Source organism: Meriones unguiculatus, chromosome 7 (assembly GCF_030254825.1).
Source record: "Meriones unguiculatus strain TT.TT164.6M chromosome 7, Bangor_MerUng_6.1, whole genome shotgun sequence".
Taxonomy (NCBI): Eukaryota; Metazoa; Chordata; class Mammalia; order Rodentia; family Muridae; genus Meriones; species Meriones unguiculatus.
In genome coordinates this window covers 8,205,100-8,220,237 of record NC_083355.1, presented here as the reverse complement: position 1 = coordinate 8,220,237, position 15,138 = coordinate 8,205,100, and the positions used below count along the sequence as shown (strand labels likewise).

The following is a 15,138-nucleotide window of genomic DNA, read 5'->3' as shown; positions in this document are numbered from 1 at the left end:
CCACATCTGGCTCTTGACATGAGTCCTGGGAAACCCAACTCAGGCGGTCAGGTTTGTAAGTGCTTTTACCCACTGAGCCGTCCCCCAACCTCTACAGCTTTGGAGGTCAGCTTACACAGCTGACCTTGGGTGAGGCCCCTGAGCTCCAGTTGTGCATCTGTGAAACTCATAGGTTTTGTTGGCGGGATCCAGGGACAGGACTCCAGAGTACACATCACCATGCTGACCCTATGTGAGTCCTTTCTTCATTGACCACAACTACCATCATCATCATCACTGTTATTGGTGATGTTTTGGCAGCAGCGGTGGGTGGTGGTGGTGTGTGATTTGTTTCATCTCATCCTTTTAGCCCAGGTTGGTCTAGAACTTGTTAGCTAGCTCAGGTGGTCCAGGACTCAATATTCTTCTGCCCTTAGGCTCTCACGGGTTGGTATTGCAGACCAGTGCAACTGTGCCTGGCTATTCTCTGCAGTAGTTGAATCCTGGCTGCGCCCTAGGTGATGCTGCAGCCAAGATTTGGAAAGGATAGCCCAAGCCCCTGTTGAGCAAAGCCGATCCTTGATGGTGCTGTGGTGTTGAGGGGATAGCTTAGTTGGCAAAATGCTCATTGTGCCAACTTGACTGTGATCCTCAGAACTCACTTCTTTATTTATTTTTCCCTAAACCTAACCTGGTGGCATGTACTTGGAATTCTAGTGCTGGGAAAAAGAGAGACAGGCATCCCTAAAACTTACTTGCCTCCCACCCTTGCTGAATTGATAAGTTCCAGACCTGTGAGACATCTGTCTCACAAAACAAGGTAGATGGCACCCAAGAAAGAATAAGAACTGAGGTTATCTTCAGACCCACATGAACACATATACTTGCATGCATGCATGTGTGTACACTCTCTCTCTCTCTCTCTCTCTCTCTCTCTCTCTCTCTCTCTCTCATTCTCAATCTGATCCAGGCTTTGCTGCTGAGTGGCACCCATCTGAGCCCTGGCAGTACAGGGTACCACAAAGGGGCTCTGATCCAGGAGGTAGGAAGCAAAGCCACCTCTTCCTGTGGCTCCCTAGTTAAGGGCAAGCAAGAGGCCGCTTCTAAAGCAGTACTCACAATATGTCCCTGGAAAGCTCCTGGTACCCCATTCAGTCATCCCAAGAGGATGTAGGGATGCATCACACACTGTCAACTGTTTCCAGTAGTAGTGGTGGTCAGAAATGGCTCCAGGTCCCCAGATAAAAGCCACCATGTAGGCTCCTTGGAGAGGTCTCTCTGGCTTCCTTGTAGGTTTTATGGGTTTTATGTCTAGAATAGTTGTCATTGGAAGAGGGTCTCTTGCTTCCTGGTCCAGTGTTGTTCGCCAACCCTTACAGGGGGGGATGATGACCTCCTGTCCTGGCCTTTTCTCCCTTGTTGGCTAATGTGGTGACCCTGTACCAGCTGAGCCAGAAGAAGGTCACAGACTGAGAAAGGAGGTCACCCCAAATTCTGGCCTCTTTGCTTCACAGTGGAAAGGATGGTTATCCGGAGAGGACCGACAGATGTTCCAGTAGTGAATCCTTCTCATTTGCATTCCCATCCCTGGTGACAGATTTGTATCAGTCCCCAGGGCAGGACAATCTTGTTTCCCCAACAAAACCGATTATGCACATCAGGCTTGGGGATTAATCACAGGCAAGGGTCTGGGAGCCAATAAGAAAGGCAGAGATGGTAGGATAAGAGTGGGAGGAGGGAGGACAATGTCCCCGCTCTGCAGGAAGTAGGCAGAGGCCGGGCTTTACTGGGGGAGGGCCCCTCAGACATGCCGCTGGCAGCAAAAATCCTGGCATGACAAAGCCTGTGCATGCGCCAAGCCCATCTTCTCACTCCCAACTTGTCCCTATTCAGGCAGAGTGAGGGAAGGGAAGAGTCACCAACTCCAATACTCAGGACTGGTTCTCTTCATGTCCCATCTGCACTGTTCCCCTGAAGAGTCCTGTGCTACTGGACTCCCAATTGCTACAAGTCCTGTTCCATCGAATTCAGCCTCCTCCATTAGAACTTGATAGAGATGGTGGGGTTCTTTCCAGGGCATAGGTGAGGAAGGGCCTAGTTATATCTTCAACATCATCTCTGCCTCATCTAGTCAGATAGGTACCACCCAGGCCTGCCACTCAGCCATCCGTGTAGGCATCACCAGGGTAGGATGTCACGTCCAGGGCACGGCAGTCCCAGCCTCTCAGGAGTATTATCTGGCAGCCTGTGGCCCATAGATGTACCCCAAACCCCAACACTCCTTTCTCTGACTAGGGAGGTGGCCTGCTCCAGGCAGATGGGAGGGGACAACTTGCCTGTACTCCAGCGAGAACCTGGTCAGCTCCCGGTTGTTGTGCAGCCACTTGAACTCCAGCGGCCAGCTGCCCTCGGCCATGCAGGTGAGCACCAGGCGGTTCCCCTCCAGATGCACCTGCGTGCGCACCGGCTCTGTCTTGAAGTACGGTGGTACATCATCTGTGAGAAAACAGGCACAGAGCCATCAGTTAGAGCAGTCAGTTAGCGCTGGCTCAGCCCTGCGTGTTGGTCCACTGAGCACCCAAGGCAGACAGAGCAGGGGCAGCTGGGTAGCCTGCCCAAGGCCGTACACTGAGAAGGACCTGCGCTTGGGTCAGTCTGACTCCGGGGCTTGTGTTCAGCATGAACTGTCCTCACCTACCAGGCTAAGCAATGCCTGCTTCCTCTCCTCCTCTGGCTCTGCTCTACCCTCCCCAACTCTCATCACTTCTGGTTTTTTGTTTATCCTCCTGCTGGGTTCTGGTTCTCATCCTTTTCTTCTGGGTTTTAAACCTCCATGGAAGAAGGAGGCTTCTTTGGGGCTCAGCCAAAGGGAATGTGAGCTTCACCAGGAAAATACAGAGGCTGTGGTACTGGGAAAATGGCTCATTTGTACGGGTGTGAGGACCCAAGTTCCAACCTCCAGCACCCACATAAAAACCCAGGCTTTGTCATGCACACCTATAACCCCAGCACTGCTAGGGGGCAGAGACAGGAGGATCCCCATGGCTTGCTGGATGCCAGCCTAGCTCCAGGCTATTGAGAGAACCCATGTGAAGAGGGTAAGGCAGGGGGCAGTGACAGCAGGACACTCAATGTCCTCCGCTAGACTCCATGTGCATGTATGGGTAAGTGCACACGTACTTGCGCACATACATGTGCACACACAACACACACGTACACACAAAAAGAAAATCACAGAACGGAGATGACATAAGCTTCAAGTGATAGCGGGTTCCCTCCCTCCCTGAAGCTGGAAAACACTTCAAAGGTGGAGCCCCTCCACCACTGGGCTTCTGGCAGCCAGCCAGCCAGCCAGCCAGCCTCAACGTCCCCATTCTGCCTGCCCAGGCTGTGGACTCCCTTGTAGATTCACTGCACCTGTCTGACTTGGCACAGCCACACAGAGCATGAAAGCTCAAAGCCCCTTCAAAAGGAGCGATGCGCTTCATCCCTCAGACTCAGACTGCTTAGGCAAAAGGCTCAAGATGGCTGGAACCTTTTGCCCTCTGGCCAGTGAGGAGGAGGACAGAAGTGAGGAGTGAGATTGGACCAGGGTGTTTCGGGAAGGATGGTAAGGTGGAGGAGGGGGAGAAGAGCTCCTGCCTGCCTTTGCATCACCAGCCTTTGGGGTGGGGCAAGGCTGTGGACAGATGTCAACATCTGGTAAGAATATCAATAGAGGTTCTAGTCCTCACAGGTCCTATTGTTCTAGAAGGTTCCACATATGCTCATTTGATCCTCATGACTCCGAGTCATTTGATGTATATTTTAGAAAGGGCCCAGTGAGCTTCCATCCTCAGAACCTGTTGGAAATCACACAGCCGATGAAAAAGCCAAACTACAGAACAGCTTCTGCTCCTCTTAAGAGAAGCTGGGCTACCTCCCCAATGGTAGCTGGGCCAGGGCTTAAATGAGTAGATGAGCACAAGGCCAGAATCAAGGGTTTTTGTCCTGGGCCAGGTGGAAGCATGCTATAGAAAGCAGAGAGTAACTCTCTGCAGTTAATTTAGAGAGACCCCCAAAGGCCTAATCAGGACCTTCCCCACACCACTAAGGGGCAGACCCCACCTTCCCAGGCTAACTGCCCGTGGGTCCCAAAAGCTTAGAGCCATATAGGAAGCTGCCAGCAGGGCCACCTGGGTGTCCTAACTCCAGGCCAGTGGCAGGGGCTCTAGCAGCACCTACAGACTGCCACCTTGTATTCACCCCATGACTGGCCAGCTGTGTGCCTAAGGAAGGCTCTTTACAGCCCGTTCCTCCATCTGTGGATACATGAGAGTAACAGTAGGCACAGGCTGAATGAAATAACAATCGTCACAAATAATGATCTGTCCCCTAGCCTTCCTCTGGGGACAGACACTCTGCAAAGGGTCACCTGTTTCTATGTGTGTGTGTGTGTGTGTGTGTGTGTGTGTGTGTCTATGGCAGGAATGAGCACTGAAATCCTCAGTGCTGGCCTGGGTCAGGGTTCATGCTCCCCTGAGAGCCGAGCATTGAAAAAGCATCTGAAGGCCTGCATTGGGACTCAAGAAGGAAAAAAGGAAAGGCAGAGGAGGAAGAGCCCAAAGTGTCAGGGGATGGAAAGGGGTGTTCTAGGCTCCTCTGCACACCAGCGTGGGGCCACAGGATCCTGGTCCTGGCTCTTCTCTCACCCTCAGATCTAACCAGCATGGGCCATTTACAGCCAGGTTCATCTTTTGTTTCCAGGTCTCACCTGGGCTCAAGAACGGTGATTTATACACCAATGAAAGTTACAATAGGCTCCTGGGGACCAGTCAAGTGGCCCTGGTCTGTATATAGCACCCTAAACCTTATACCTTTGTACGCCACTTAAATAGCACCCAATCCTATGAGTGCATAAATTGCACAACTTGGGGGAGAGGGCTCTTCCTTGAATTCCTGCCCCAGAAAACAAGCCTGAGGATAGTTTGGAGAGCGGGTACTGACAAAGGCCTTTTTGTGCTCATCCTTTTGGTCCTCTTTACAGTCGTCCTGTGAATCCTCTGCCTAAAGAGCAGCTGAGGGGACTTGGAACACAGGCCAATTGGTAGCATGCTTGCCTGGCATGCAGGAGGCTCTGGGTTTGATCCCCAGCACTGTACAAATCAGGCATGGTTGGGCACACCTCTCCTCCCAGCACTCAGGAGGTGGGACAGGAGGATCAGCAAATTCAAGGGCAATCTTGACGACATGATAGCTAATGAGTGAGGCCAGCGGGGCTATATGAGAACCTGTGACAAAAGCACAACGAGCAGTTGAAAGGGTGCCTCTTTTGGATCACCGAAACCTAGTCCTTCCTAGTGCCTCTGGGGTTGTGGGTCATGGCTGGCTGGGTAAAGAGAGGCCAGTGGGTACCTGTTTGCTGGGGAGAGCGACTTGCCACCTCAGGAGGCAGCCAGTGCTGCTCTCAGCTTAACAAATGGGCACATTCTCACTTCAAAGGTGCATTTATATTCTCCAGCAGCTTTCAAGAGCCCTTTGAATCGCGGTTTAAAAAACCCTCTGTTTGAGGCTGTCATCGCTCGTTTGTTTTAAAACAATAACACTCCCAGCCCCATGTGATTAAGTCTCTTCCTTGGATGTGGGCTGACTCAGAGCTAGCACTGAGAGGAGGAGGAGGAGGAGGGTGGTGGGTGTGTTTGCACACACACAAACAAGCACACGAATGCTCTGCACCTAGGTGGCTAGCCTCACGGGCCGGGCCACTTCCTCTGGTGCTGAATTTGCCAGCTCACTTCCCAGGCCCCAGGAATGAACACCCTGGGCAAACGCCTTGTGCTCAGATGGTTTGATTCCAGTGGCTGCTGGAGATAATGGCTGTGGGGGAAGAAAGGAGAGAGAGCCAGACCCTGCTTAAGCACCTGCTGGGTATCAGGCCCAGCCATGGTCCTCCCCACCCCTCCTGAGGTGACACAGAGGGATGGAGGTGCCTCTCCCCAGGCCACTGCTCTAAGGCCACTTGCTCTAGTGCTCCTTGCCCTCTGGAGACAGGGATCCTGGGAGGGAGGCTCCATTCAAAAGAAACACTGGGAAGTGTACGAGTGGCCCCTGTGTACATCTGAAGACTTGAGCCAGCTGGGAGCTGGGGTATGGTTCCCCAAGGGGATGGATGGCTTCGAGGGTGTGAGCTGGGTTTGTGTGTGCATATGCATGTCCGTGAGCACATACCAGTGTGTATACGTCCACATGCATACCTGACGTGTCTATGATCGTGTTTGCGCCGTAAGTTCGAAGGAGCGCAGAGACGGTAGACTTTGGAAGTCACTTGCCCTCTTCACCTCTCCTCCCTTAGCTGTAAGTTGGGGACGTGTCTACCACGAAGACTAAATAAGCGCAGAGCACTAATTAAATAAACTACTAAGCACAGGCCAGACACTGGCACATGCTCAAGAAGGGGCAGCTATTGCTCCTATCAGTCACATACGTCACGGCCACCTTGTGCTGGAGGGGAACCCGCGTACTCTGTTAGCAGAGGCTGGTAGGTCCCCTCTGTGTTTGTTTTCAGGTGAGGCAGTACTCAGATGAGATGAGTCCTGCAGGTACACCACAGCCCTGCAAGCCACCTGCACGAGAGGCGCAACTATGCCCAGGGAATTCTGGGTGAATAAGACCAACATCCGGAGAGTGTCCTTCTCCCAGATCTTTTCTTGTTTTGAACTGCCCCCTCCATTTTTATTAAAACATTTAAGTTGATGGTTACCGTGCTGATCACGTGTGCGTGTTTGGGTAGGTGTTCATGTGCCAACAGTGTCCATGCTGTGGAGGCAAAAGGACAACTTGTGAAAGTCAGTTTTCTCCTTCCACTGTGGGCTCAGGGATCAAACTCACCCGTCAGGCTTGTAAGACAAGAGCTTTTACCCACCAATCCACTTTCTGCCCCTCCCTCCCCACAAATCAAAACAAAACCAAAACAAAAAAATGGATTAAAAACTGGGCCTGGAGATATGGCTCAGCAGTTAAGAGCTTGTGCTGCCTTTGCAGGGGACCAGGGTTTGGCTCTGGCCATTCATGTGGGATAGCTCATAACTGCCTGTAACTCCAGCTCCAGGAGGACCTGAAACTTCCGGACCCAGGGGTACCTGCACTTACATGCGCATACATACGGACACATGATTTAAAAAAAAATTAATTTTTTTTAAAGCTAAAATCAAAACAAAACAATGCAAACCCCAAACCAAAAAAAGCTCTTGAAGAAGTCTGGGAAATGGGGGAAAGACTAGCCTAGATATTGAAGTGTAAAGTGGAGTTGTGATCACTTAAACAGTAGTGGTCTTTATGAATACTTGGCTGAAGCAATGGCCTTGGATTCTAGAAATAACCCCAAATACATAATGGGGGACTTTCAATGTACGATGAAAGCAGAATTCCAAATCTGTCGGCGGAGGTGATGGGTGGGGAGGATCAATTATTCAGCACACGGCTTTGGAGCAGCCAGGGAGCCATGTGGGAATAAAATATAAAATTGAATATCCTCCTCACACTTTACCTCAAAATAAATGCTGGAGAGATTGATGTTTTAAACATGAAAATGAAATTCTAAAAGAACTGGGGGCTGGAGCGGGTGAGGGGCGATGAAATCACAAAAATTTAAAAATACACAATGCTGGTGGAGTTAAGTTCCTGCCAAGAACTTTCTAAGTACCACGAGAGCTCCAGACGGTCAGGAGACAGACGATGCCTTCAGCTCCACAAAAATTCTTCAGAGGGAAGAGAAAACCCACACATCAAAAGCAGCAACACACGACAGACCGGGGGAAGATATCCGTGACACTTACCACAGACAAAGATCTAAGTGTCCTGACAAAAAATAATCTCAGCTGGGTACAGTATTACAATGCCTTTAATTCCAGTGCTTGGGAAGCGGAGGCAGGCAGATCTCTAGGCGTTCGAGGCCAGCCTGATCTACTCTGAATGAGTTCAATCCAGCCAAGGCTACACAGTGAGACCCTGCCTCATAAAACAAATGTATAAGATTCAACAAGCAGCAGCAATGGTTAAGGGTTGTGAGTGGTTCAGAGGGAAGAATGATGGAGCGAGGGGGTGCTGGGGAGGCAGGTGAACTAAGTCACAGCAGGATGCTCTTCTCCCCGCTGGGCAGGGTGTGAGGGTGGGAGAAGCCCCTCCTGGGGCTGGGGCCTGGTTTGCCATCTCTTGACTCATAGTCCTCCCATCCCTCCAGCTCTCCAAAGGCAGCTCCCTCTGTCGCCACTTACGCTATGTGAGAGGGTAGCGTCTCAGAGCTGTGGTACTGAGAGTTTTGAAAACGTCTGCGAGCTGGTGCGGAGGGCACTGGGTAGAATGAGTGTATCTCCAGCAGGAGACTGCACCAGAACAGGCGACCCTAGGACAACCTTTGAGAGCCGCTTCTGACTAACAAGTGTCACTTATGGAATCTACTATCGCTTGTAGAGAAGTTGTCAAAATCTTATGTATTTATAGATGGGGTTTTGTATAGCTCCAGCTGGTCTCAAATTGGCTCTGTTGCCCAGCATGACCTCGAACTGCCAATCTTTCTGCTTCCACCTCTGCAGCGCTGGGGTTGTAGGCATGTGCCATCATGCCTGGTTTATGTGGTACTGGGAACTGCGGGCTTTGTGCATGGTAGGCAAGCGATCAGCTAACTGAGCTCTAGCCTCCAGCCCTTTGGCTATGAAGATGGATTTGCTGTGTAGCTACAGGCCTTTTCTAGGGAGTGAGGCATTTGAGGAAATTGGTGGTGGGTAACTTGTGACTGTGTCTGTGTGTCCTGTGTGTCTGTGAATGTACGTGTGTGCACACACATGTGCTACCTTTTCGCTCCCCCCCTTGTCACTTCTATGCTGTGGATCCTAGCACATTTGCTCGCTCATCACCAGATGTATGCACCCATGAGCGCCCATGAGTGTATGTGTGCAGAGTATGGGTCCGCCACACTGGGGACAGGGGACGGACAGGCCCTCTGTGTGTGATTCAGGGGTGTCACACAGCGTGAGGCATCCTTGTTGGTGAGAGACTGAGCCCCATGAAGAACCGATGCCTGCAGAGGCTGGCAAGAGGTCTTAGCTCTGACTTCCTTCTAGTTTCCCGTGTAACAGGTCAGGAGGCCCTGACTGACATTTCCTTTTGACATTGCCACTAAAGACCCTCATTGTCGTGCCCTCAGGTGCTCAGCCACAAGCTAAATAGCTCTACACAGAAGCTAATCTCAACTTAAATTGTCCCCTTCCTCTAGCCCCTCTGCAACATAATATCATCTTTCTCCCGATTGGCCAGACTCCCACTGCCCCATCGGGGGTGGGGGTGTGGGGGGTGGACATACACTTTTCAGCCTGGCCTGGGCTTTGCACCTCCCATGGAGCCATTCCTGCTGAGAATACTTGCCAGAGGCGGAGAGGAAGCTGGGGTGAAGGGCTCTGCCAGGCTCTTAATTGGCCAAGGGACATCTCCCTGTCCTTCAGAGTGAGTTTTAAAAAGCCACTGAAAAGGGACAAATTCCCTTCCTGATCTGAATGCCCTCAACTCTTTCTCTCTTCCAGGCTCTTAATGAGAGCCTAGGAAAGCCAGCAAGGGACCCTGGAGTGCCCGAGAACCGACAGAAAACTGTAGTTTTAAGACTTAGAAATTTCTCTCTTGCATCTCCTGGTCAGTCACTCTATCCTGGACTGACTCCACAGCCTCCAGAGGGCTGCCTGGCTTGGAAGCCTGAATGCATGAAGCCAGCCAGGCTGGTGAGTACTTGACGAGAGTTTCAGGCCACAGAGCAAAAAGGCTCAGGGCCCCTCAAGCCTCTCCCCCCACCCCAGACTCTAAGGTTTTAAGCTAGCTCTGGTCTAGGGAAGACGCAGACTAGGTTTGCATATGTCATTATGGGGGCCTTTTCTACAACATCGTGACTCTACAGGTCTGTTGTGCATGGAAGCCCAGCTATTTCTAAGTGGGGTGAGGAAGAGTTAGTACCAAGTCTGGATTCTGTTTGGGCAGGGGCTCAGGAACAGGATATCATAGCTCAAGAGTTGGTTACCAGGGCTCTGCTGGTCCCTGCTCTCTTGCAGAAGTTTTTTTTGGGGGGCTGCCTAGTGAAGAGAAGGCACAGCAGGTGTTCTCTGCAGGGCCCCAGACTCCCCGCTGTTTCTTTTCTCTTCCACTCCCATGTCTGGCACACATGCCTGTCCACTCCTAACACACCTGAGCCAAGGGCCTTGAACACCCTAGGCCACTCCCCTCTCCTGATGCAGGCCCATAAATGAGATGCTAATCAATGCCCCTCCCCTGCCTCCTGGCAGATGCCTGGTCCCGCTTGGCCCATTGCTGCCTGCCTGCCAAGTGCTTCATTAGCCAGGAAAGAAGGCTCTTGCCCTCCTTAATCTAATCCTTGCCAGTGACCTTCAGGAGCCGGCACCTTTTGACGCTGGGAGCCTGGGAGGGTGCAACAATCAATTCTGCCTCGGCCTCCGCAGCTGCAGCCGGATGAATTTCTCGCTCAGGAAAGCATGTTCAAAAGCATCTAATGGAACGGATCATCAATTTGTTTGAATACACATCTAATCTGATTAGGGGGAGGCCTGGCCACTAGGGCAGCCAGCGAAACCTAGCCTCGACACAGCCCTGGGAAATTGTAAGTGGGGTGGCAGGGCTCCAGTCAGGGAGAGGGGAGTGTGTGTGTGACCCTGTCATCCAGCAGGCTCCCTCAGGCTGGGCCCATTGTACAGCCAGCCAAAAGATGACACAGAGCAGAACGAACAGCGAGGATGCCTGAGGGCTAGGTGGATGGCTCTCCATCGTCTGTTGCTTCAGCGCTGGCCCACATGATGTTCTGGAAGCACCTTGTGAATGAGTGGCCAAGCCTTGTAGCCTGTGTTCAGAGGATCCTTAAAGCCATGGGCAGTGATGAAGTTATCTCCAAGACTAATTGATGGCTGTCCTGGGTTGAAGAGCGACACTCCTCTCTCCCCTGAGAAACTCCGCCCAAGAACTCCAGAATGTGAATCTACTTGGAAATAGAGCCATCGCTCATGGGACAGTGAAGATGAAGCCACACTGAAGTAAACCTAACTCAGTGTGACGGGGTTGTTGAAAGAATTGAGGTACAGGCCTGGTGACTCAGGTCTATATATCAATTAGTTTTCAGTTGCTGAGATAAAATACCATGACCAAACAGCTTCCAGAGCGGGGAATACATCATGGCAGCAAAGGCAGGAAGCAGGGAGAAAGAGAGAACAGGAAATGGGGAAAAGCTATAAACCCACCAAGCCCACCTCCAGTAATGAACTTCCTCCCGCAAGGCTCCACCTCTTAAAGGATCCATAACCTCCCCAAACGATACCACCGACTGGGGACCAAGTGTTCAAATACATGAGCCTGTGGGGTCACTTCTCTTCTAAACCCCAACAGCCGCTCAGACACTGAGATAAGAAGATAAGACGTTCAAAGTCTGTCTGGGAAACTTAGTGAGACTCTGTCTCAATGGATAAATAAGTGAATAAGTGGGCTAGGGATATAGTTCAGTGGTGGAGTGCTGTCTAGGATGTGCGAGGCCTTAGGTTCAATCCAGTGCATATTAAATGGGGTTATGGTATTATGATTTGGACAGGAAAAGGCAGGCACACCCGGAGGTGAGGGTTGGGGAAGTGACTGGATCTTGAGGGCTCTTCTTCATGAGTGGGTTAGTACATTGGTAGACTCAGAATTTAAATAGGCTACCAGGATGCGGTGGAAATTGCATCATTGTTGGAGGAAGTGGTTCACGAGGCAGTGTACTTTTCAAAGACAGACCTCATCTCTGGCCCCTTCTTTCTCATCTCTACTTTGCTTCCTGCTCACCATGAGGGGAGCAGCTCAGATTTACCATGGGCTGTCGGCCATGATGCTCAGCCTTGTGCCCATTATGGGGGAGTCAGCTGACATGGAATGAAACTGCGGATGTGATGATCCTAGATGAATCTTTCCTCCCAAATCCTCGGGGATGTATCACAGTGAAAGTCTGACCACCACAAGAGAAGAAGCTCAAGGGCTGAGAATCTTGGGAAGGAGAAGGCCATGTGGTGACAGGCAGAGACTAGACTGACAACTCTGCAAGCCAAGGAGCACCAGGTATTGTCAGGGAATCCAGCAGGAGCAGGGAGTGGGAAAGACTCTCACCTAACCAACTGCTTGCCTTCAGACTCTGTCCTCTAGAACTATGGCAATATGTTGCAAGCCATTCAATGTGTAGGGCTTCGACACAGACAATTTAGGAAACCCACATAATGCCTATGGCAACTTGTGGCCATCATCCAACCAACGGTAGCATAGCAGAGGCCAAGAGTCCTGGGAGAGCTGCTCTAGACATCATGTAGCCTGGCCCCAGGGCCTTGGACAATACTGTTCTATCCCACAAGGATCCCTTTCATTCCGTCTTTGCTGGGAAAATGTCATATGAGATCCGTCTCATAAGACTCATGGCAGTGTTCTCTCTAACTTTCCTGAGATTTCATCTGTAACCCTCAGACTCTGGAGGGCATCTCTCTTATGGCATGCAATGCAAAGGCCAGAGCCATGTGGGTTAATTCCTGTGCCAGCATGTCACAAGAAGGCACACCCAGAACCAAGCACTAGCCTGCATGTAGGAAGGCCCAGGAGACTTACTGTGTTGTGCCTGGGCATTGTAGTGTTTCTCTTGGCGACTGGCCATCCCAGGAGGTCCCTGTGCACTCCTTACCAGCTCTGCCACGGCAATATCTGAGTAGCCAAAGGCACCCTGACCTTCCTGGGCCCTGGGATGGGACCTCCTGTGCTCAGCTCTGCCACTCCCTAGCCATGGGAGCCTGGGCATGTCTCCCTGACTCCCCGCCCCTCAGTCTCCTTTCCTAGAAACTAGGTTGATAGCTGTAGCTGGTAAGAGGGGCAGGAGCTTTGACTAGCGCTGGGCTCAGACAAGGCACCAGTGAAAAGGAGGCCGCAGTTATTCCTCACCCTTGCTTGGCATCGCAGCCAGAACCTTCCACCCCGGACCTCACGGGTAAATAACGTCAGAGCAGCCCCAGCCTGGCGTGGAAAAAAGATGGTTCTCATTCCCCACAGGTTTATTTTGTAATTAACAGGAGGAGGGAGCCCTTTCTCCTGCTTCAGCTAGAGGGTTCAGAGATTAAACTTATACCATTGATTAGGATGTTTTCTGCCTAACGGTTCTATTATCATGTCAGGGTATTCAGATTCATTTGAGCCATAAAACACTGATAATAAAAATTTTCACTAACTCCAGGATTTCCTCTCAAGAACTCAATTGTGTGTACCACACATCTGTCCTTCTCAGTGACCTCTGTGCAGGGAGGCATGCTTGGAGCAATTCTCCAGTTACAGGAGGGACCCGGGAGCCTCTCGGATCAACAAAAAGGCTCAGCAATGGGGCTTAGCTGTCTCCACAGCCAGGGCCTCTGTGATTTGACTTCACCCTGGCCCTGCCACTCTCCCAGGTGATGTTGTCCCAAAAAGTTCCTTGAAGGTGAGTTTTGTCACCACATGGGGTACCAGTCCTCAGATCGCCTACTGAGTCAGTAGACTGTGATGGCAGAGGGACACTGGATTCCCACAGGTCAGAAAGATGCTTTGGAGAGCCCGAAGCCTGCAGGCCTCAGGAGTCTACAATAGCATCCTCAGACACAGGACACATAGACAGCTATATAGAGAAGAATGGGCTTTGGGGCCTCGGGCCTGGCCGGCATGTTTCCCAGGAACAACCTTGCATTTCTTCATCTTGCCCACCCAAAAACAAAAACAAAAGGTAGTATCCTCACCTAAAAAGACAGAGACAACAGGTGGACAGGGTTCTAGGGGAGGTGACAGGCATAACCTTAGCATCAAATGACGTCCAAAGGTTGGTAGAAGAGAGCTAAGCAGAGAAGTATGTGTCTTGGGGGCCTGCCCACCACACTCCAAGTGGGGGCTATCCACCCAGTTTCCATAGCTTCTTTGCATCCCTGGGGGGTTAGCACCGGGCAGATAAACCCACAAAGGAAAGGAAAGCAGGTGCGTGCTCAAGGTCTAACCCACACGAGCAGGCTCCTCCTGTCTTGTTTAATCCTTCCAGCTGCCTTGGTGGGGCCATCTAATCATGGCCCCTTTATTTCTCTACTCTGAAGCAGGCACAGAGAGGGAGGGACAGGTCATGTGAGCATCGGTGACAGAATGGGGTTTGAACTTGCCAAGGCTTTTGATCTCCCTTAGGGTCAGGGCTGGATGTGATCTTAGAAAAGGAGTTTTCCAGGGTCGGGATAGAGGAAAAAGCAACCCAGGAGCCCAGCTACCCTCCCCTTGAGGAGGCTGAGAGATGTAGCCCGCCTACAAGGAAGAGCACACATTCATCAGGCTGGTGACCCCGCTGTACCGGCGCTTTGTGGCGTGTAACAAAGACTGCGGAGCAGAAAATTGGAGTTCAATTTGCCGTCCATCCCATGCGCAGCACTCAGCCCATTCCAGTCCCTAGCAGGCACCTCTGCGTTTTATCATAAATAATAACACACGCGGCTCTATGGCCCCTTCCACAGTTAGAGTCCCCAAGCAATTTACAAGCTGGATTATCCACAGAGGCCTGCGCAGCTGAACTCAGCCCCTCCCTGGCACTGTGGAGATCTGGCCCGTGGTCCATCTTCCTGGCCTCCTTCCTGGCAAGTGGGTGGGAAGCCGAAGCCCTCCACCCTGCCCGACATCCTCAGTCCTTTGCTGGAACAGGTGTAGGGACACAGCAGCTCCCTCAGGGGCTGGAGAGATTGCTCCGGTGTTAAGAATGCATAACTGCTCTTGCAGAGGACCTGACATTGGTTCCTAGCACTCAGAGCAGGTGGCTCACAAGCACCCGTAACTCCAGCTACACCTCTGGCCACCTGTGGGCATCTGCCTTCAGGAGCACGTACCCCCTACCCCATACACATAATTCAAAATAGTAAAAAATAAATCTTTAAAAAAAAGTGGCTTTCTGTCTCCACCAGGGAGTTCATTTCCCTCCTCTGAACCTTGGGAGGAGTGACGCTTCATCGGCAGAGATTCCTGGGCCTGGAGGGAAGGGGACAACTTGCCTGAGAATCACCTGGGATTCCCATCACATCCCATCACACGGGATTCTGTGCAGAGGCTCAAACCTGGGAACAGTGTTCTTTAGTTTGTGGC

General features: G+C 51.5%; 1 protein-coding gene across 2 annotated transcripts in view; it reads right to left on the bottom strand.

Moving 5' to 3' along the window:
* Nucleotides 1-15,138, bottom strand: part of Sdk2 (sidekick cell adhesion molecule 2) — a 271,968-nt gene that overhangs the window by 143,890 nt on the left and 112,940 nt on the right. For both annotated transcript variants that reach the window (XM_060386445.1, XM_021634998.2), the window contains exon 2: nt 2,316-2,475. In XM_060386445.1, coding sequence (XP_060242428.1) covers nt 2,316-2,475 — 160 coding nt within the window. The remainder of the gene's footprint in view (nt 1-2,315; nt 2,476-15,138) is intronic.